Source organism: Oxyura jamaicensis, chromosome 2, assembly GCF_011077185.1.
Source record: "Oxyura jamaicensis isolate SHBP4307 breed ruddy duck chromosome 2, BPBGC_Ojam_1.0, whole genome shotgun sequence".
In the NCBI taxonomy this organism is placed as follows: Eukaryota; Metazoa; Chordata; class Aves; order Anseriformes; family Anatidae; genus Oxyura; species Oxyura jamaicensis.
In genome coordinates this window covers 58,192,824-58,215,260 of record NC_048894.1, presented here as the reverse complement: position 1 = coordinate 58,215,260, position 22,437 = coordinate 58,192,824, and the positions used below count along the sequence as shown (strand labels likewise).

Here is a 22,437-nt window from a genome sequence, read left to right as displayed (position 1 = left end):
TGTGAATTTATTCTGTAGTTGCATTGGGATTTTAAAACTGAAAACTATAAAGGAGATTTTTTTTAACCTTGTAATTTAAATTAGTCCATTCTTCATGACACTAACTTTTCATTTCTGTATTTCTTTGTTTGTTGAAGAAAAATTACTTGATGCCCTCTTTATTGTTGGATGAAAAAAATCACCATAGACTTACTAGTAAGCTGGAAGTCTATCAAATGTATGTGCTTTGTTTCATTTGTAGCTAAAGCTAGAGTAAGAATAAGGTAGTGGATTCTGTATGACAGAAGTGGGAGAACGGAGCTGAAAAGGATGGAGCACTGTGTTATATTTTAGGTCAAATCCTGCTCTTAATGAAGTCACTTTAATTTGGCTTCTATTGCACTTTTATGCTGGCTTATAACAAATCCCAACACCTATTTCTGCAGGCTTACACACTAAATTCCCTTGTGTGAGTAATCAATTAAATTGGTGAGGCTGTCGGTAATTTTTATAGCCTGGCTTCCTAGGCTGTGATAAGACTTCTATGATTGCCCTTTCTGTCTATCTGTCACTCCCATACCTAATTAGTTTGGAAGCCCTTGGCTAATTTCAAGCAAAAGAGAGAGGAGTAATTGGCTTTGAGCTAATAGAGTTTCCACTGGTCTCCGTGGCTGGGGAGAAGAGGCAGACCCATGTCAGGGCAGGGGGATGACAGGCAGAGCCCACCTGTCAGCAGCTTTGGCTGCCAGGATGGTCACTGGCATTATCTGTACCTTTACTTGGGGAGTTGCTTTATTTATTTATTTGTTTGTTTGTTTGTTTTACTTTTTCAGAGGAATGGACAGGAAAAAGCTAAGACTTCGGTAGAGATTTGCTGGTGATGAAGGTTACAGCTCTGCAGGAAAATAGCTTCAATAGTTTCACTGCTAACAGGGCTGTTTGGTTTTGTTTCCGTGAATGTTTTCTGAATCAGACCTGAATGTCTTCAACACAACAATCAGCTTCTAGTTAGAGGTTAGAAAAAAATGCAGTAATCATTAAGTTAATTTATCACTAATATTGAGAGAAAAAGTAGTGGAAACGTTAGTATGTGGCCATTACCTAACATGTTACAAGTGATAAATTTGTCAAATTAGAGTCTTTTCTGTTTGCAGGTCTTCCACAAAAATATATTTTGCAGTGTTTGACTTGTTCAGAAGTCAAATTTTAACCTCATGGGTATTCCAGTTTTACTAAGTTCAGGTTGAACAGCATCTTTTCAGTCAAACTGCATCTTAGACAACAAGTAATGCTATTAATTTTAAAGGACCAAAGAGTTCTTGATTGATTTGTGCATAAAATCAGGAGATAGTTTTCAGACAGTGGCTATTTTTCGTGGTCCTCAACAGAACATAACCAAATTCTACAGCAAAAATCTGATGGGGTCTGATTGTTAGTGTGGCCACTGTGACCGGCTGTGTGACTGTCTGTCTGTCTGTCAGTCTTTCTTCCAAAACAAAACTCAGGTTTAACACCTGTAGAGCTGAATAGTTTTCAAATTTACTTAATTCTGCAGGCTTTTAGAAATACTGATTAAGCTCTAGTCTTTCACTGCAAAGCACTAGAAGCTAATGCTTGGTGGATTTAGGACACTTCATTGACAGAGGGGTTGTTACCAGAAAAATAGATTTTAGAAATCCTGTTATTGGCCTTTACTTTTACAAGTGCAGTCTTACAAAACATAATTCTGGCGGGAACCAAAGGCAACAAAAAAGCATTGGGTTAAGTCTAGCTAAGACGTAAGTCCTCATTAAAATGAAACAAAACTGTGGCTTGAAACTTTTTTAGAGCCATTCATGTGCTTTTGTTTGTGAGTAAGTGAAATACAACTTTTGTGGTCACCCTTGTCAGTGTTCTTCCTGTTTGAAAACTCTCCTGAGACCTTTTGAACACAGGACCACAAACCCATGTAAACTGGAGTAAAAGAGAAAAAGTAAATTAGACCTTCCCATGATAATGTGAACAGATACATGCCTGCACACAAGATCATGTGATACAACATATTCATATATAATCGCTGTATTAGAGATATACTAGCGGCAAAGTATGTCTCAAGTTCAGAACTTGTAATTCACAACAGCTCTCGTCCTTCTCAGTGTGCAAGTCCAGTGTATCGTGATGATGGTAACGAGCAGGGCTTGTCTCTCTTCTAGGTATCTATTTGGTTGCAGAGGAGTTTGCACCAGTTCACTTCCATTCATCTACTTGATCTAGTCCTGCTTCAGTTGTACTGGATGTTTTCTGCTTTGAAAATCTCATTTGTGCACACCCTTGCTTTCCAAGGGGAAACTATGGGAAACTACTAAGCTACCTGGGGGCTAACCTTGGCTAGCAGTCCCCCGGAAAACCCTAAACATGTAGTTGGTGGCTGTCTTCCAGTAATCCAGAGGAAAGCAGAGTCCCTGAATGCAGCTTCTGTTCTCTCATATAAGATAATTTTTGAGCCGTATATGAAGACATCACATTTTCTCTTTGTAAAATTTGAATCTTGTTCCCAAATTAGAGACTGTGATACCAGAATGACTCACTTCCTCTTGAGATAGCTTGCCCAGTTTCTTTGCTTTCTCACGAATACAATTATAGTAACAATTTATTATGATTTATACAAACAAAACATAAACAGCTTTTATTAAAGATGAAACAGTAAGTATGAACCTGGCATGGAGATGAGTATCTAAACTAGTTTCACCTGTCCAAGAACAGAAAAAATTTACTCTTTCAGTTTGGACTTGTGGTTTATCAGTAATATTAAATGTTTTTAATAGATTTGGGATTATTTTTAAGAATAAAACACTGGATTTGAGAAATTACTAAGCATAAATCTATTTTCCTTTAGTGTTTTTCAGAGTAAAATAGGAACTCCTGATCCTCTCAAAACTTGTGTTATAAAAGATTTTTTTTTTTTTTTTTAAAAAAAAAAGAAAGCAGTAGTATTACACACATTAGATAGAACAGGCTCCCCAGGGCAGTGGTCACAGCACCGAGCCTGCCGAAGTTCAAGAAGCATTTGCACAATACTTTCAGACACAGAGTCTGATTTTTGGGTGGTCATGTGTGGAGCCAGGGGTTGGACCTGATGATCCTCATGGGTCCTTTCCAGGTCAGGATATTCTACGTCTGTATATTTAAAAATCGTTAATTATTAAAAAATTTAGGATGCTGTCATAATTTCCCCAAGAGTGTAAAGACGTAAGAAGTCATAGTCTCTGATGAAAACAAGCACACTTAACTGTGGTAATTGCAGTCCTAATACTTGCAAGCAGTTTTCATTCTGCTCGTCAGTGACACCAGATGAAAACCATACGGTGATGATGGAACAGCAAACACTGAAGCATATTTCACTTTAAATTCATGGGGTGCTGCTTTTGTTGTTTATGAAAAAGTTTTGTATTCTACTGTTATAATTGCATTGAAAAAAAGCATACAGATATCACGGTCTAAAACTATGGTCATATTTTAAATTAATCCTCACTCATCTTCTGATGGATTAATGTGTCATTCCGAGAACTTGACTGAAAGTAACTGCTGTAATCTGTGTCCTAAAATGCAGCTCTCTGCTCTGGGTGTTTCATACATTTTCCAACAGAATAGGTGAAGGCATGGGTGACAGTATCTGAAGTGCTGTTTAGTTAAAACACAAACTTTTGATAATCCAGTTGTGGATCAGCCCTTGTTCCCTGCAGCTGTTGAGATCTATCTGGATGCTCCTTTGTTTGCAAAGTCACTTTGTTCCACAGTGAAGCTGGGGGGAGTTTTGCCTTTAATTTCATTGGAAGCAGCATCAAGCACACTCAACCCATGGCGTTTCTGTATTTGTCCGGAGGTAGTGTGATAATATGGGAGCTCTGTAGCCAATTAATTTCAAAATGTCAGGGAACATTGCAGTCCTCGTTGAAAGGTAGGAGATGGAGCTGAGGGCATGCACAGCAAGCTGGTGTCTAGCTGAGGGGCTGGCTCATTGCAATGGTTTGTTGTTGTTTGGAGATGAAAGGAGTGGTTGATGTAGGCATTAATATGCAGCCGCCTGCTCAGACCTACCTGCCTCTGCCCTGCCTCTCTGCCTGAGGGGGTTAAGATACTGGCACTTCAAATCACTTTTCTCTTAAAAAGAAATGAAGATGGGGGCAAAAAGCATGTTAGAGGCAATGAATGAAATGAGATTTAAAATGCTGTCTTTGCTGCGGAGTAGGGCATCAGCTGGAAGGAACCATGGATGAGAAGAGTTACTTTCCATCCCTCCTGGGTTTTGTGTGGTTATTGTCCCCGTGTGGAAACCAGTGCCTGTCTTATGGCTGGTGCAGTATTTAATGCCTCATTCCCTACCCCTTCCTATCTAGGAGAGGGGAGGATGGTAATATTAATGAGAGAGGAAGAGGATAGATGCCCTGAGAATAAAAAGGGATGGGAAGAAGAAAGACAAGCTGTCACCTGGGACCATGGCATGGGGTGAGATGTGGGGGACGTGGTACAAAGGAACAGGGACCTCGCTGACAGCCTAGAGTCAAAGGAGGCAGCAGGGAAGCCTTACGCTCTTCTTGCAGGGAATGTTGCTTGTGATGCCTGTAGAAATTGTGCAGCTAATAGCAGTGATGAGCACCTTCTGAAATGTCTAAGGATCCGTCTGAGCTGTGCAGAGTGTCTGGGCAGGGAGGGAAGCATGGCTGGAGGCAGTAGAGCACAGGTAGGTGCAAACTGCGGGATAAATACTCCTTCGATACGTACCCACGAACCTTTGGTTTGCAGAGATTGATACTTGTGTCTGAGGGGGAGCTTATCAATATGAAAAACTTGATATCTATGCTGGGTTGCTTTCTGTTGCCTTTCATGTCTGTGTGAATTTTATACATAATAAGTTGTGCCTAAGATCTATGTAATACATTTGACCTTTTTTTTTTTTTTTTTTTTTTTTTTTTCTTCTACCTGGTGGCAGTATACAATACAAAAATCACGCTAACTTTGTTTTTTAGAAAGCAGTTGTCATCATGGAAGGTATAATATAGCTCCAACATTAGATAATGTTGAGGTTTTTAGAACTCACACATCGTAAGAAATTAGGAGGTTTTTTTTCAGCAAAAAGTTTTCAGAAGAGTCTTTGGACTCTTTGGGGAGTTGGAAAATGTGGGGCTACTTCTGAGCAGAGAAATGATTGTAGCTGACAGTTCTGGGAAACATTGTACATTACTGGATATCCTTCTGCAGCTCATATTTACTCTGCATCATTTCCCTCATAATCTCCTAAATTTTGCAAGACTTCTTCACATCTTTTCCTGTAAACTGCTCCTGCATTTACTGGTATTACACGTTTGAAGAGACCTGTACATGCCTTGTATATGGTAAGCTGTGTAATTTCTTTTACTTGGTTATTTCTCTCTTTCTCCAGAAGCACCATCAAGTTTGCAACAATTTTATATTGTTGCCTGGAAAATGAGACTAATCTTAAAAAATCAGGTAGTAGAGTTTAGTATGTTCTTTTAATATGCCTTATGATGTGTTTCTATTTCATGTGCTTAAATGTACTCACACATTTTCTGCCATCCTCAGGTGTACTTTGCCTGTTCATGTTTTTCCTATAAAATCTTATGTCTCGAGAAGTTTATATACATCTTACTCCATCCCATCTGACTTAACATCCATAACTCAGGATCCCAATGGTCACAGGCTCATTGTAGAGGTGAAGAGAGGCGGAGCTGAGTAACCCTGGGGAAAGCCTACCTGGATCTCAGTCTTTTTCTGGAGGAGCCTGTCTCCTCCCTCTGCCTACACAGGGAGTCTTGGAAACCTGCAGTCTGCAGTGAGGTGACTTAGGTACTTAGCTGGACTTGGATGAGTCCAGGACAGTGTGAGTGCTACTAAAGATACTGGTGTTTTGTATGGGGGAAGGACTGGAAGAACTGAAGCCTCTGGTAACAAAAATGCATCAGGTAAGTGGTCGTTATTGTGCTGTGCAGAACCTGAAGTAGGGCATCCATCTGGTTAGGGCTTCTCAGTACAAACAGCAGTTTCTGACTGCACAGAAGAGCAGCAACATGTTCAGCCTGCAGAGGAGAGCTACCTCCTGTTCTTACCTCCTCGCTCCTGAAACCCCTCTGGAGTAAGTGGAGCTCCCAGGACACCAGCAAAGTCCAGCTGGACATGATGAACCGAGTGAGGAGACTTGAAATAAATTGACTGGCATGGGGGGCACACAGGCTTTTTGGGATGTCTCTCTGCTGAGACTGTTTCTTTACTTTAAACAGCAGATCAAAGAAACTATCTGCTACCAAACGATTGGTTTGTGTTGTTTTTTTTTGTTTGGTTGTTGTTGTTTTTCTTACAGTGATTGTTGCTTGTAAATATTGTACTTGTCTTTGAAAAGTTGAGAAGTGGAGATGTTTAGTCTTTGGCATCGCAGTCACCAGGACTGTATCTGTGAAGCTGGTGTTAATGGACATGAGGATGGATGTTAGGAGAGGGCTCGTCCTCCTACCAGCCAAATGCCTCATCTTGCACCTGGTGAGAGGCAGTCACTGTGCTGCCTCTCCAGTATTGCAGCAGTGTAGCAGCAGTGTAGCACCACTTCTGTGCCTGCTCCTGATGTTTAAAACCAAGCCAAAATACAGATTTCCTGTTCCGTGCATCATAAAGCCCCAGCAAAAGTTAGTGTTGTGGGCTTCAGAGTATTTGGTAGTGGCGTATGAGTGGATCCTCAGGTTCTTTCTTTCATTTTGTAGTGTGAAAAGAACAGAGTGAAGCTATGAAGTGTTACCATGGTTTAAAATGTTACTGTACTGACCCTTTTTTTATTTCCTTACAGTTACCTTTTTGAGTTTTTATATTCAGGCCATATTGCATGTTTACCTGTTGTTGTGTACAAGGATATATATATATTTTAAAATATTGACAATGTTTTCAGACCTTTTTTCTCTCGTGGGTAGGACTGATGGCTGTTTCTCATTCTTTGCTGTTCCAAGTTGCTGAGACTGTATTGTTTTCATGCTACTTATTTCAGAGAAATTAAGAATTCAATTTTGTTCTTAGCTGTTATCTATTGCAGAAACTTCCAAGTGCCTTCGGTAGTGAACTGTGGCTGGATTGTCACTGTGTCAATAAGAACTTGTTGAATGCAACTTGTTAATTGCTCCTGGGGAGACATAAGTAGTCTAAAATGTTGAAGCTTGGAGAGATCCCATTCAAACCCAGTGAAATGTCAGTTTTACACAGAAGCTTGTTTGGTTTATACACTTTCTGGTGTGCAAATCTTAATTGGAGTCATTTGATTGGAAACATGATGTGCATGCCTTTCAGTACGCTCTCTTGGGTTCACTAGTCAGCACTTTATTCTCACTTATCTAGAAGGAGAAGAGAAAAAGCGTGGTTAACTGTTTTCCTTACCTTTTCTGAACTCCAAGAATTTACCTTCAGTCATTTTGCCCAATAGACCAGCTTCCATCTGCTCATGCCCACAAGATTGTTTAAGTGCTCTCAGAAAATACAGACTGCTCTTAATTGCCAGGGGCAGTTGCTGTTGGATGCACTTTGTAAATGCTAAAAGTACGTCTGGTTACTGCTGCTTGCTTTTGCTGCCTTATCACAAATACGCCTGCATCGGGAATCAATCCCCCACACCAGCACCAAATCTTGCCGGTCTGACCTCGAGGCCAACTCTTTCATTTTGATTCAAATTTTTGCAGTGATTTGCACATCACTGAAGCAAAGTTAAATGCAAGAGGATGCATTAACATAGCAGTAAAGCTGGACTGGAAACGCGCAAAGGTCAGGAAATGGAAAAGTGAACTCCCTATTAATGTCCTTTTGACCCACTGCAGATGTATAATGGCTTTGATTTCCGATTACTGTTTATTATAGGCGTAAATATATATATACCGTGTGCCAAAGATGTGTAATATTAAGACAAACACACTGAACATTTTTTGGTGTTATGGCATGCATCCCTCTGAAGCATTTCCAACCTCCTTCATTTCAGCCTTCCCAAGGGCAGCAGTGTCATCTGTACACTCTGTAAAACCTTGTAGGAAAAAGGGTTTCATTAGACTGTGGGATCCTGTGACTCTGTCATGCTGTTAAATGATTCCTTTGGAGCTCTGAGAAGCCGCTCTTGTGCCTCACAAGTAAAGGGCCTGATCCTGTAAAGTTATCTTGCAGTCCAAATCCTTTGGCTCTGTAGCAATCCCAAGGCTGATGATTTTCATGGTGGATGGCTGAACCATTTGCAGAGGATTTTGTACGGCTGCTTGCACTGTAAGACCTTGTTTACTGGATTTTTCTGTACTGTAAGCCATGCTTTACAAATATATATATATATATAAATATATTTGTGCTAACAGTTACACTAACAATTCTTCCAAAATTCAAATGTCCAAAGGGATTTTTGCTCACATGTTGAGAAACAAATAAATAGCAGTGAAAGGTGGGAGCTGGTGGATGGGGGGCAGTTATAATGGAAGCTGAGACTGTAACCTTGATTACAGCGTATTTAAACTATATTTCTACTTAACCTTGCATTGCCTTGCACTTCATGTAGTTGATAGTAGTGCATCCTCAGTGAGGGAAAATGCAAATGTTCTCCTTGTGGGTAATTTCCAGGGGTATATCACATGTCCTGCTAAGAGAACCATCCCTAGGCAAACAGGAGGAAATCTGCATTATTTTTTTTTTTTTACCTATTTCATGCTAAGAGTTTGTTAGAGGGAGAGAACACCTCCCCTGGAAGCTGCTGAGCACAAGGCACCACTGGGATGGTGAGGAAACAGACGGGGGAAGAGACTGAGGGCAGCAGTAGCAGCAGTGGAGGTGGGAAGGCTGCTGGGAAGAACAGGGAGCAGACCCTACAGGAAGTCTTTGGGGCTATGAAAAGCAGGAGAGCATCACAGAGATTTGTTCTCTTTTTTTTTTTTTTTTTTTTTTTTTTCACCCAGCCTTTTTACTCTTTGACCAAACAGAGCTGAATTTTCTATCATGCAGAAGTTACTGGGGTTTAATTTGTGCTCTAATAAAATTTTTATGTACTAAAAGCACTTTTGGTAGACTCACCTTGAAGTTGGTCTGCCTCGAAGCTTTGGCAGAGTCCCATCACTTCCCCCCCCCCAGGCAGTGCTACTTTACTGCTTGTCTTTCTGTCCCAGCCTTGAGATTTTGCCCTGGGTGTTCACATGCAGGCCATGACTAGGTCTTTAAAATCTTTTTATGTCATCTCTCATCCACCTCATTGAATCTTTCCTAGAAGCTGTTACTACCTTATATTTCTGCTAGTGCAATATCCTCCTTGATACGTGATCTTATCTTACTTAAAGCTGCTCAGAAGACGTCTGTCATAATTTATCTCTTTCACAAGGCTAGCCTAATTTTTTATCTCTCTTGACTCCTCTTTCTCTTTTACAAAATCATAAGCTTTTAGTTGTCATTTGTAGGACTTATAAGGAGACACTTTATCTCCAGAGAAAAAATCAAGAAGCTGACTACACATCTGATTTTCCCATGATGTTAGACTTGGCTACAGTCCTGTTAAATTTTTGGACAAGTAAATGTGCTTTGTCTCAGGCTTCCCATCACAGAAAACTACCTCCCTATCTTTCTCAGTACTTACCCTTGAAATTCTGGTTGCAGTGATGCCTGCAGACATCTGTAAAGCTACATATCCCTCAGTTTGAACCCACTGTCATGCTGGCTAATGTCTCCTTGTTTCTTGTAACCTCCTCTTCTGCCAATACTCTAGTGATGTGTTGTATTTAAATCGTATAATATCTGCAGTATGGACTGTAAAAGTCTCTCATACCACCACCCCGACTGCACAAATACCTCTCTGCCAACGCAGCTGTAGGAAGTAACTGGTTGTCAGTCTGAGTATCTAAAAGCCAGTTCTGAATCTCCTGAGCAGAGAATAGAGCTGGATCCTTGCAGATCCTTAGCTGGGATCTGTCTCTGTATGGCTAAAGCATCGTCTACCCTTCTGGCATGATGTAAAATAATACCAAGTAATATCATGCCCCCACCTCCCCAGACATGAAGCACTACAGCTGCATGGCAGCTCTGAATCCTTTGTAGAAATTCACTAGGAAGATGACCGATTCTCTCGGAGAGGGAGATGGTACTGGTTTTTGGGGCAGTGAAGGAAAGGCAGGGACTGCAGCAACTCTTGCTGCCCAGTGCCAAAAACCAGGCAGCGAGAGAGGTGTGAGTGTGAAAGGGAGAGAATGTGAAAATAAAATCTGTGAACTATTTTTCTCAGAATTTACTGATTATAGGTTTTCTATATGTGCATCTTAGAGATCTGTTTTCTTTACAATCAGATCTTGTCTGCTGCTTCCTTTTGACTGCACCCTTCTGCTAAAATTTGTTCTTATCTGACATTTGTTTTGTCAGATGAGCTAAGTGATGTAAATAAGAGGCAAGGTCTGCCCACAGATAATCCTCCAGAAATCTCATTCTGAGTAGGACTTTTATATAGCTAGTTTTACTCTGCAGATTGTTATTTTATGGCTAAATACTTGTCTGGCTACAAAAGGGCTATTTCTGATATCAAAATGAAATGTAGTTACTACATTAATTGGAGGAAATGCTAATTTACAAAGCTGATAGCAGTAGAAAACCTATGTGTTGTCCCATTGTGATGACTTTTTTGTGTGTGTTCCTTGACTGGATATTAATTTAACTCTACATTTCTTTTTTGTTCAGTAAACTAAAATTACTTATGGATGTCCTATCACATTACTCTGCATTATGATCGTTCAAATGAGAAACATCAAGAGAGAGACTTTTATATCTGTTACTTCGGGTGTTGAACACAAAAGTAACTGGATTGCTGATATAACTGAAATATTGTCCATTCCAGTCACATTGTTCCCCCTGTACCAGACGAATTCGGAGAGAATAGTCAAGCAGCAGGACAGTTACCAAGGCAATATTGGCACCCTTGATTTAGGACATGCTTGAGCTCATGTTGGACACATCATAGGTATGCGATGTATCTAAATGAGGCCAGACAGGCCCTTTTAGGACAAAATCTGAAATACTGTTGCGTTGTGTTGTTGGGGCAACATTTGGCCATTAGTTATTTTTGCTCTATAATGTACATTGTACACAGTATATTAAAAATTGAGCTATAGCTAAGTGTATACAGTGTGCTTAGGGTACCTACACCTCTAAGGAATAGAGGGAATAAATATGATCTCAACCCGCCCCCCCCAAAAAAGGTTCATTTTTGATATGCTAGGTATTTATGGTGGATCAGATTGCTTCCACAAGGAATAGAGAGGACCTCTTTATAACTTTTAAGCCATTTTACTGTGGTCGGGAATCTGTCATCAGGGCTTAGGGGCTGCGTGCACATTTTACAGGCAGGTACTGTTGGAATTATATGAAAAACCTGCAAAACTGGTAATCACATGTGGAGTAACTATTTTTCCTAATTTTTTTTCTGCTTCTTCGTACATCTGTACATATATTTTGATGACATAATTCAATCCAGATAATTATGGGTCACTATATTGTCCTATTTGCTTGGATTTTTTTTTTTTCAGTTTGGGGATTTTCTTTTTTCTAGATGATTTGTGTTGAACCAATGCTGGAAATAAGGGAGACTGAGATTTCTGGAGACCGTAGCCTTCTGGATTACTTTCACGCTTTGCTATTTGTGCCATTGACATTGATATACAAGCAAATGGGAACTTAGAGAATTTGAATGTATTGATAAATACACAAGTTAAAGTCTTGCTGAAGCTGAAAAAGTTAAATGTTTGTTAATTCTGATTTAATTTGAAAGTATGCAGTTAATTAATACACTCTACCATTACCATTCAAAAATGGAAGTATCTGTAGAACCACTATTCCCTGGAGTACTTTGTCACCAGAAATAAAAGGTCTGCCTTTGAACTGAAGTACCTTGTGGGTAGCGCACTATGAGCAAAGGAAGACATGTTAATGAGGCAGACCGCTACAGAAGAGTGGGCTTGAAATTCTTTATGTTCCTATCTCACCATTACAAAACCAATAATAGTCTTCCCAGGTGCTGTTGTGACAGCATATACCTTCTTGACAAAGTGGCAGAAACTTCTATTGGTCTAAATTACTGCCTAGAGCCTGGTAGTTGTGCATGCACAGAAGTGCTTCCCAGTTTAAAATATGTACACAACATGCAAGAAACTTATATATATATATATATATATATATATATATATATATATGAAGATGATGGATTTTCTGTTTGCAGGCTTCACTGTTTATTCTATACTGTGAACTCTTTTTTGTTTCAAACAGTGAATAAATGTAACTGTTAGAGAAGAGAAAGCAAAGGTAGGATTAGGTGCATAACAAATGCTATCCGATGTGAGCAGCACGTGCACTTTATTCCCTCCCAGACATCCTTCCTTCTGTTCCTCTATTTCTATCACAGCCTTTTGCATTGTTTGCTTCCATCATGCCAGCATTCACTCTAAGGTGTGGCATCCCCGCTGGAGCTATTTTTGCTATAAACCCAGTTTAATGCAGTAAGTGAGGATTTGGGTCATTGGATTGTAAGTGTTGTAGGGCACTTTCTGCAAAGTGACAGCATATTCTGAGGGTAAAAACATGCCGGGTGAATTTTTTGCTCTCTCCGTACAGCTTTTGTGCAATGGAATTGTAGGACTTAATAATAGGTGTCTTAATTATTCTGCAAAAATTGATATTATTTAATAAACAAAACGTTTTGCTTTTTCAGGGCTGATTGTTCTCCTGTGCTACCATAGTCTTAATAGATACCAGGGTTAAATATCTGCTTGGCTGGACAAAAGAGCTAAGATTTTTCTTCCACTTAATTTGTTTGAGTTCAAAAGGATGATTTGACTTCTGGTCATGTGAAAAGCATTTCATAGCATACAGGAAAGCTGTCTGGGTTTGTGTCTAACGGACTTGACAGCATGGTTGGCAACAGATGGATAATGGAAAACTAATGAATAATGAAAAGCCAAGTGATTGAAATAGCAGAGCTGCAGGGAGAGAAAAGGGAAAGCAGGGAAGAAAAATGGAAAAACAAACAGCACAGAAATAAGCAATAACTATATTTTGATCAGTATCAAGGCAGGTCTTCACATCAAAATTAACCCATCATAACTTAAGCACTCTCCATCTGCCAACTCACAAGAACTCGTGCACCATGACGCATTTTGTACAAGTCACTCGGCTTGCCTCAAGGAAGGAGAGTAGGTTGGAATTTAAATAATTTTTCAACTGCTAACACGATGACTACTCTGCAGTAATCTCCTCCACTCCCATTAATTGTCCAGTACATTCCCAAATCCCTACCAGAGGGGGTGTGCATAGTATCTCTCCATCTACTGCAAAAAACAAAGCAGGGCAATAGCATGAGAAGCTGCCAGCTGTACTGAGACACTACAACACTTGGTGAAAATGTCTTTATTTTGGTATCAGGGACAATTCCGTTTTCATGGCTCTAACTCTTCAGACATGAAGCTCTTACTCACTGTTAACCACTCCACCAAATGGGATAAGTTTTCTATGAGAAAATATTCCTCTGCAAATGCAATAAGAATTACTAGGAAGATTGACTCCAGGAGTCAAACATGGGAAGGCTACCTCCTAATGCTGAAAGAGAACTGCTCTCCACTAGATTGATAGTCACAGTGTTGGTGTCTGGATGCGCGTATTAACTTAGAGGAAGCCAGCTACTATTAATTCCCTCACACACTGCCGATTGCAGCTGGGCTCGGTGGTATAAGGCCTGCTTTTGCACTTGTTTTTGTGATAAGAATTGAGGAGTAGAAGTTGAAGTAGCAGACTCTGCTGCCTGCTGCACCTTTCTGTATCTCTTTTTTGCAGTGCCAGATGCTCTTTTCTTGCTTTCTCATTCCAATGCACTAATTTTCATAAGCTTTGACATCACTGAAACATGAATCATACTGTAAATACTATCCTCTCCTTTTTTTCTTCACAGAATCTGTACCAAAACAGGTTCCTGGGCCTGGCAGCCATGGCGTCTCCATCAAGGAACTCACAAAATCGGCGCCGGTGCAAAGAGCCCCTCAGATACAGCTATAACCCTGACCAGTTCCATAACATGGACATCAGGAACAATTCCCACGAGACGGTCACTATTCCTAGGTCTACCAGTGACACGGACCTTGTCACTTCAGACAGCCGATCTACCCTGATGGTCAGCAGCTCCTACTATTCCATCGGGCACTCACAGGACCTAGTGATATACTGGGATATAAAGGAGGAAGTGGATGCAGGGGACTGGATTGGCATGTATCTCATTGGTAAGTCCCTCTTACCCCTTCCCATTTGGTTTTCTTGCTACTTTTTTTAGTTGTAAGCATTAGAGTAATAAGGGCTAATGGTAATAATGGGCTAATACAGATCTACTGAGTATAAGCTTTAAGTGGGTTTATATACAAGATTTCTTCTGCTCCTGAATTGCTAGTTGCAGTCCTGGCCCTGACTCTCTCTTCAATAGAGATATGAGAATCGTTTCTATCAACAGTTTATTGAAATTTCAAGACACTTTATTTTTAAAGCCATTTTGATTTTGTGGAAAATGCCTTCTATATAAAGAAAGCATAATATTTTCAGGGTTTCCTCTCACAAGTCCTTGAGTAATCTGTGACAGATGAGAGGTTTTACAAGTCAAGAATATGAATCATTAAAAAACCCTGTGAAACAGAATGCCTTTCCTGTATAGCCAGAGGATATTTTGATATGAACAATAATAATTATAGACTGAGGCAGTCTGGAGTCCCAGATGACTTTTTTTTTTTTTTTTTTTTTTTGCACATTGGAAGCTGTATTCAGCCATTAGCATATTTTTGTCATCTCCATCTGTATAAAGGCAGACCCCCAGAAAACTAATAAGAAATGCTTTCAATGGACATTTACCTGATCGTTTCACTTCAATATAAAATAAGCATTTTGACCTGGTTTGGTTCCTATGGAAATAGTCCCACTGCCTAGACTGAAATCTGCATTAACTCTTTTCCCTCTGGTAAGTTTTGAACATGGTGGATCAGTTTCAGTCACATTCCTCAGTGGATTAGAGGTCTTAAAAATGCGAAGCTCTAAATGTGTTCTGAAAAACAGTGGCTTGGTAAAGAAGACGGACTCATATAGGTACCTTCATAAATTTATACAAATTTGTAATTTGTAAATTGTGCATTCCACAAGGGAAATGTTGGTAAAATTCTGCCAGTACTTGTTTAGATAAGTGTGCCTAGCCCTTAGCAGGTATTTCAGTTCAGTGTTTTCAGATATTTCAGTTCAATGTTTCAGTTCAAATCTCAGGTTCAATATTTTGCCTTGCCCAGGCACCAAGCCAAACAAAACCGGGTAAAGCATAGGAGGTTGTGAGTTGGGCTTTCAAGGCAATCGCAGGGAGTGAAAGTGTTGGTCGAGTGCTTTAGTGGATAAGATCAGAAGGGTCGGCATCATGTGCTGAGAATGTGGGGAACACAGGTGTGGGCAGGGTAGGGGATATGAGAAGGAGCTGGATGGGAGGACAGAGAGTACAGAGGAGCCCTGGTTGGCATAGTGGTAGGCACTAGAAAAGGAGTTCAGTCTATTGATGTGACATGGAGAAGGGGAAGATGAGGATGGCTGTGGAAAAGAGTGTGGGGTGCAGGAAGCCAGGCTTCAATACTTCATCCCTTGAGTAACCTCATAAAATACCCTGCTTTGAAAATTATGATAGGCTTCTGGAATTTAAAGTCTTTTAGGAAAACAAAACAGACAGAAAATAAGAAAGAAAAAGATAGGGACTGGATTCAAAACAGATGCACTGAAAGCAGTTTGGTTTGTTGGCCTTAACAATTGCTTGTGTTTACAGTTAAGATTGCCTTTGACTGTTATATTTGAACCGATGAGAAGGCTGCCGTGTCTAGGCACTATGGAATACCCTAAGCCTATTCTGCAGCAGTGCAGACAACTCGTGAAGGACTGCCTTGCTCCAGTAAAAACAGGAAAAAGCATCCTTTCTGGTGGTCTGCTGTAAACAGAATGTCCACAGAGCTGTTGCGTATTGGATGAACTCATTCAGCCAGGTTTCATAGCTCAGACATTGTATCAAGGGCTATAAGGATACATCCCGTATTTCTTTGATAGGTAACCTGCATACACAGGGGATTAACTGGGAGTGAAAAATCCTCCCTGCTACTCCTCCATAATTTACCTTAGCAACCAGGATGTTGCTCAAGACACCCCAATAAATTAGAATTAAAATAAATTAGAAGGATAAATTGTGAAATGCATCCATGCCCCTGCTGGCTGAATGCTTGGTGTTAAAGGAAATAATTGGTGGTTCATTCTGACAAATACTGCTGCCAAATGAAAAATGATTAGTGTGTCCAGTCTCCAAGAAACAGTTGGCCCTTGATGTCTTTGGAAGTGTTTTGTCTCCATCCTCTCAGGTTCCTAATCTAAATCGCCAAGATAATAGCAGGCAGCAGCACCCATCATTCGTTTTTCACTTCCTTTCCAAAACCTGACATGAGGTGAGATTTATTTTATTTTATTTTATTTTTTGGTTCCCATAAAGAAACAATCTGGGAGACTGTGAAGTTCAAATGCTTTTCTTTTATTTATTTATTTATTTATTTATTTTTGTATTGGTTCGATGTGGAAAAAAATTGGAGCCTAGGAAGGTGATTGGTGCAATGGCTATATCTACATTAATGACATAGAGCAAACCTTGACAAATGGATTTACAGAAGCAAGCAGCTGCTGAACTCATTTCAGAGGGCTTGGCTTTCGAGTGGTTCCAGTCTGGCTGACAGAGTGCCCTTGGGTAGCTGTAGGGCATCTTTCAGTTCAGATTCACTGCGAGAGAATCGAGATGTTGTACATGAAGATCACCACACTGTGTGAACCAAAGTAGGGACAATTGGAAAGGGTCATTCCAAAAGCACATTTCTGTCCTGAAATTAAACACTCTGTTCAACATTTGTGATAAATCCACAGGAATGGGAGATCCAGACATCCTAATGGGTTGGATTTGTATGTGTGCTTGCACAGATTTCCCCAGTCTGCACTCCTGATTAGGGAGGAAACGTTCCTGGCCTTGTGGATCTGACCTTCATGATGTAAACTGATATATGACCATGTTTTGAATTAGCAGCCAGCCAGACTGGAACAAGAGAACCAAAGAAAGTATGAGCTTTTCCCAGTCTGCTCAATAGGGGATTAATGTTGGAGCCTATTACTACCGCTTGCGTGGCAACACTGTTAACTATTGCAGTGCTGCTGGTCATTCCAGTGTGTCTCTCAAAGCCAGCTCTCTGTTGTAGTCCAATACTTTTTGTGATTGTTTGGGTTGTGAGATTTGACCAGAAAGGTTTGAATGTGGCAAGACTTTATTGTTGTGGTGAAAGCACAAAAGTCATGAAAACACAGAGAAATTATTTGTGTCCTTGAGGTATCAGGCAGCGTGGCATTGGTTTTTCTATAAAACTCAATGCAGGAGCATGAGAGTTATTATTTGTCTTGTGAGAGCTCCTGAGCATCCGTGGAAGGGACTATACAGAAGGGACAGAACAGAAGGCAGTTCCCACCTCAGAGGAGTTTAGTCACTGCTGTTGTAGTATTCTAGGAAATATCTCCAAATAATCTTATATGAGTGTTGACTTTGAAATGCATAAAAATAAATCTGTTCTTGCCACTTCTACCATCACTAAAATTTTAATGATACCTAATAAACTGCAGGCTTCAGAACAAAGATGTTCCAAGTCTGAGAAAATATGGATGATACAGAAGGCTTCCAGAAGAAAAAGAGCACAAATGGTATAGATGTTTTGATACAGAAACCATAGTGCATTTTGGAATGTTATTCAAAGATTAAGGCTGTCTGAAGAAGGCGTAATGGAGTCCTCCATTTAGAGAAATTCTGTCTGCCTGTGGCACAGTTGCTTTTATCAAAAATGAAGGTATCTGTTCTTCTCCCCTCCAATCCATGTGCAAATTCATAAGGATGTCCAAAAGGGAAACAAGCTTTGCAGAAGCAGGTAACAGCTGGATTTAGAGCTGATTATTCATGTTAACTTGCTCATGGTCTTAGGAAATTAACTAGGCAACCAGTCAGTCTCACATAAAACAATCTAAAAAATGGTGGCTGTGTATCACATACCAGAAGTATTATTGATTATATTTGCCCTGTAGCTGTGTGAAAACATTCATACACACCTACCTGAACTTGTTGAAGTGCCATAGAAAAACTGTTTGTTTGAAAGGAGATTAGTAAATGTTGACTCTTTTAAAATATAGGTCCTGTTACTTCAATGCATTTTAAAATTAGCCATGGTAAAATGACAAAAAATATGAGAATTTGAAGGGCAAGCCTTTCTGGGTGTTTAAGACATTGTGCATTCAGGAGAAGGAGTTACATTTCATGCCTGCCAAACTAAAACTCTGGAGATGGTTTAACTTCCCCTTTTAGTATATACTATAGCATTATACTATATACTATATCAGCTCCAAGCTATGCAGTGGAATATCTAAATTCTGTGGCAACTCACCTGAGGTGTGCATGTGCTGTTCCTCAAGGGAACTATTACACTTTGAATATCGTCAGTCTTTCAGAATAATCAAAAATACATGTAAACGCTCAAAAAAGAGTTATCTGAGGAATCATGTTTAAATTAACATGATAACACAGCTTTGTTTGTATTTAAAAATCTCTGGCACTTATGAGCTTTCTTTGCAAAAATGCTACAGGTAAAGAAAACACACATTGAAGAAAAGGTGAAATGAAAACAGAGGTTTGAATAGTGAAGATAGTGTATTTGTAGACATTTTTCCTTAAAAAAAGAACCATCGTTTAGTAACTACTATGAGACAGATGGAATATTTGCAGTTATTTATCTCAGTTTTCTCTTCCTCTGTTATCTCGTTTGCTATTACTATTTGCTCCAGTATGAAGCCTCTTAGATAAATTAATATAGACTGCTGGCAGCTCCTCTAGATAAAGAGCTATCTTATAATTACTGCAGTAGCATTTTAACTGCTACAAGATTTCACTTCTGTCATCATCTCCATATCTGATGTAGAGTAGCTAATGAGAAATGTTTAAACCAGACTTGGAAAGAATCATTTGCTCCAGTGTCTGTGCACACTGATGGCAGGAATTTATCAGTGCTGATGTTACACTCTTCTTACCCGTATGCAATAAACTCTTTTTCCTCTTGACATTGCCTTGTGGGAAAGCAAAACATCATTAAAGGCTATTTATTAAATGTTTCTTTGTACACGAATCTTGTAGGGTCCAATTTCCTGCCTTTATTTATTTGTTGTTGTTGTTATTTTTTGGACAGAGGAGTAGTTCTCAAATTTATAGAAGTAAGAGTGCCTTGACCTAATAAGTGACTGAAGTTTAGCTTTAAAACAGCATGTTTTGCTCCTCTTTTTTAGCCTGTGATGTTATTTCTCTCCCAAAAAGGCAATTTTCACCATAATCCAACAAACCTCATTACTAAAGCAAATGCAAAGAGCCCCCTATTTTTCCTGCAGTCAGGCTTGGATCAGCGCTTGTTTGCATAGCTATTTCACCAGACGTGCAGCGCGTACAAGCAGAATGTCACATGTGGCCAGCAGAGATGGAAAATGTTAGAAATGGCAATGTGCTGGGACTTGGGGGTCCCTGCATTACATCTCTAATCCCTGACTTTGGCTCTCTGTGCATTTGGTCTCGTTGCTCCACCTCTCTGCCTGAGAAATATTGGTAAAACAAAGCCCTTCACAATGTGCCTGCTTAGATGACAGTGATTTTTGTTGGTGTTTGCATTTTATGTCTTGGGGTTACCCATCTTTCTATTTCTTCAATGGCCTAAGATCATATCACTCTCTTCTTTAGGACTTCTCCTTGGTGGGTCATCTTGTGGTTGGTCTCTCTCTAGGCTGGGGATAGCGGCCGTGCCTTGCTGTGGTCACATCAGCAGGTTACGTGTTGTACGACACCTGCAGTTCTGCTCTCTCTGTAAAACGTCAACAGAGGTGCCCAACGGCCACACAGTTTTCACAAAGCACAGCACTATTTGTTTCAGGAAGAAAAAGTATTAGAGGAGCAAACCTGGCACACAAAAAGAACAGTAGAAAAACTACACAAATGCTGAGCAGAGGAGGTCTTAGCTATCAGAGGCCTTGGCAGGCACATTACTGCAGTGATATCTGTTCTTTGTTCCCACCTGGCTGCTCTTGGATCTGGTGGGAGTGACTTGTCATTTCAGGCTGAGTCACATTTTTGTATTTCTCAGTTCTATATCTAGTGGACCACTTTGCTACACAAAACCAGGACATGCCATTTCCAGACCTACCGAGTGTGGTTCTAACAGTTAGCTTTTGCCTCAGTTTCACCTCTGAAGATCTTTGAATATTAGCTACAGATACAGCTTTGGACCCATTCTCCCTTTCAGTGCTTCCAAGGTTTGTGTCTGTCATTTATGTACCATTTACCTTGTTAGTAGCAATGTACCAAAAAGCTATTTCTGTAAAAGGGATTAGTGCAGTGGTGTTTTTCTTTATGGCACAGTCATAAAGCCACAGTAGTAATGTTAAAGAAACCTGTAGGTTGCCAGTTCTTTTCGGAAGAGTTTTCTGCTTCAGTTGTCATCTTGAATATCTGGAGAGGGAAATAACGCAGACCGTGGGGGGATACTGGTGCACAAAAAGCCAGCTTATGGCCTCTATTCTGGAAAAAAAATAAAAATAAAAAATAATAATAAAAAAAAAAACTTAATCCACGGAGCAAGTTAAGACATTGACTGGGTAGACTCATTCATAGGCTAAACAGTGGACAGCACAAATGTAACTCTGGCAGGATGAAGCTGAACCCAAAAAGATTTGTTCTCTGCAGGTTGTCAAGCTAGCCACGTGGCTATGTGCTTTTTTGAAGTTGCAGCATGTGTTTCGCTTAGTCTTCTAAACTAAACTAAATCATTCTTCTCACCCCTTATTGTTTATAACACTTCAATGCAATGCTCATAGTATTTGAATATTCTCATGCTGTCATTCACAACTCCTGTAATGACTGTCTATGCATTCAGCTTTCCTAATCTTTTCTTATCCACTGATCTCTCTAGCCCTAAAGACATTTTTTCTTCACTGAAGATCTTCTACTTTGTGATAAGCTTATAATTGAATGACATTTTTTCAGATAAAATTGCTTCAGACTCCCAAGAGATTCTTTATCCATAGTGCTTCTGTGCAAACACCTGAGTTGTAGGGGCTTTTAGGGGCTTTTCCTTTTTTTTTTTTCTTTTTTTCTGCTGTATCAGATCACAAAATCCTTTTTAACTTGCTGTCTGCTGTTACGTCTTTCAACATTGCTTTTAAGTCCATTTTTCAAGTACTGCAAATTATTTCTCCCCATTATTTAATGAACATTGTTACCATGCACAAGTGTCATTCTTGTTCACATTTCAGATCTTCCTATGTCCCTTTATATCATGTCTTTATACTGCCTTGGGCATGCAATATCCCTTATTTTAGTATCTTCAAGAAATTTTCATGGATTCATGGTTTTACCCTTGTCCACATTTTCCAAATTGTACTACAATCATTGGGAAGAGAAAGCTTCCACTGACTGTAAGAACTTTGGACTGAATATTATATTAAAAACAAACAAAACAACAACAACAACAAACTCTTTCATGTTGTACCTCACCAAACATTGCATTTTTTCTGATTTCAGTATGCATGGAGGCGTTCGTCATCATCTTTGTTTGGATTCCTTCTTCCCATCTTCACTTATGCATGCAAAGACAAATGTCATTAATTGTGGAGAAATATGTGCAATGCATACCTAAAGTATAGCTGTAGCTGTACAAAAAGCCAGATGTGTCCCATCTGCCACAGTGGTGAGAATAAATCTGGAAGTGACGGAGCTTTAAATCAGAAATGAGTATCTAGGATAGGCATAGCTGAAGTAGCAATGAGAGCTATTGGGGCACTGTGATAGTATCCCACTTCTAAGGGTATGCAGAACTAAATGACACCAACACCATTAGTCAAATGCCAACACTACTGCAACTTAGCATCTGCTGTGGGTCTTTTAGCTCCCCAAACTGTTCTTGCTCAGCCCCACCTCAGCTCTTTGCTTTCTTCATTCCATCCACCTTTTGTGGTCTGTGGGTTTTTGATAGATTTGTAGGTTACTGGAGAGAACCGGATAAGAGATGGGTTGTGCTGGAGCACGGATCCCAAACACCTCAGGGATACCATGGGAGAACATTAGCCATCAGATCAAATTTTAGCCAGAGGCCCCCCATTACAGGGAAGGATGGAGAAGTCCCTTGGGTGACAGAACCTTGGGTGCAAACTCTCAGGGGGATACTGTCAAGTACAAGGAGGGCAGGACAGTGAGGAAGGGCTTGATCCACATGTCATCCACAGCCTTTTGAAAACCTCTATCACACCAAAAATATAATATCATCTTGACAACTGGCAGTC

General features: G+C 39.9%; 1 protein-coding gene across 11 annotated transcripts in view; it reads left to right on the top strand.

Moving 5' to 3' along the window:
- HECW1 (HECT, C2 and WW domain containing E3 ubiquitin protein ligase 1) overlaps positions 1-22,437 on the top strand; it is a 265,618-nt gene that overhangs the window by 65,947 nt on the left and 177,234 nt on the right. For all 11 annotated transcript variants that reach the window (XM_035316511.1, XM_035316510.1, XM_035316515.1 and 8 more), the window contains one exon: positions 13,946-14,270. In XM_035316511.1, the coding sequence (XP_035172402.1) occupies positions 13,982-14,270 (289 nt within the window). In that variant the 5' untranslated portion in view covers positions 13,946-13,981. The remainder of the gene's footprint in view (positions 1-13,945; positions 14,271-22,437) is intronic.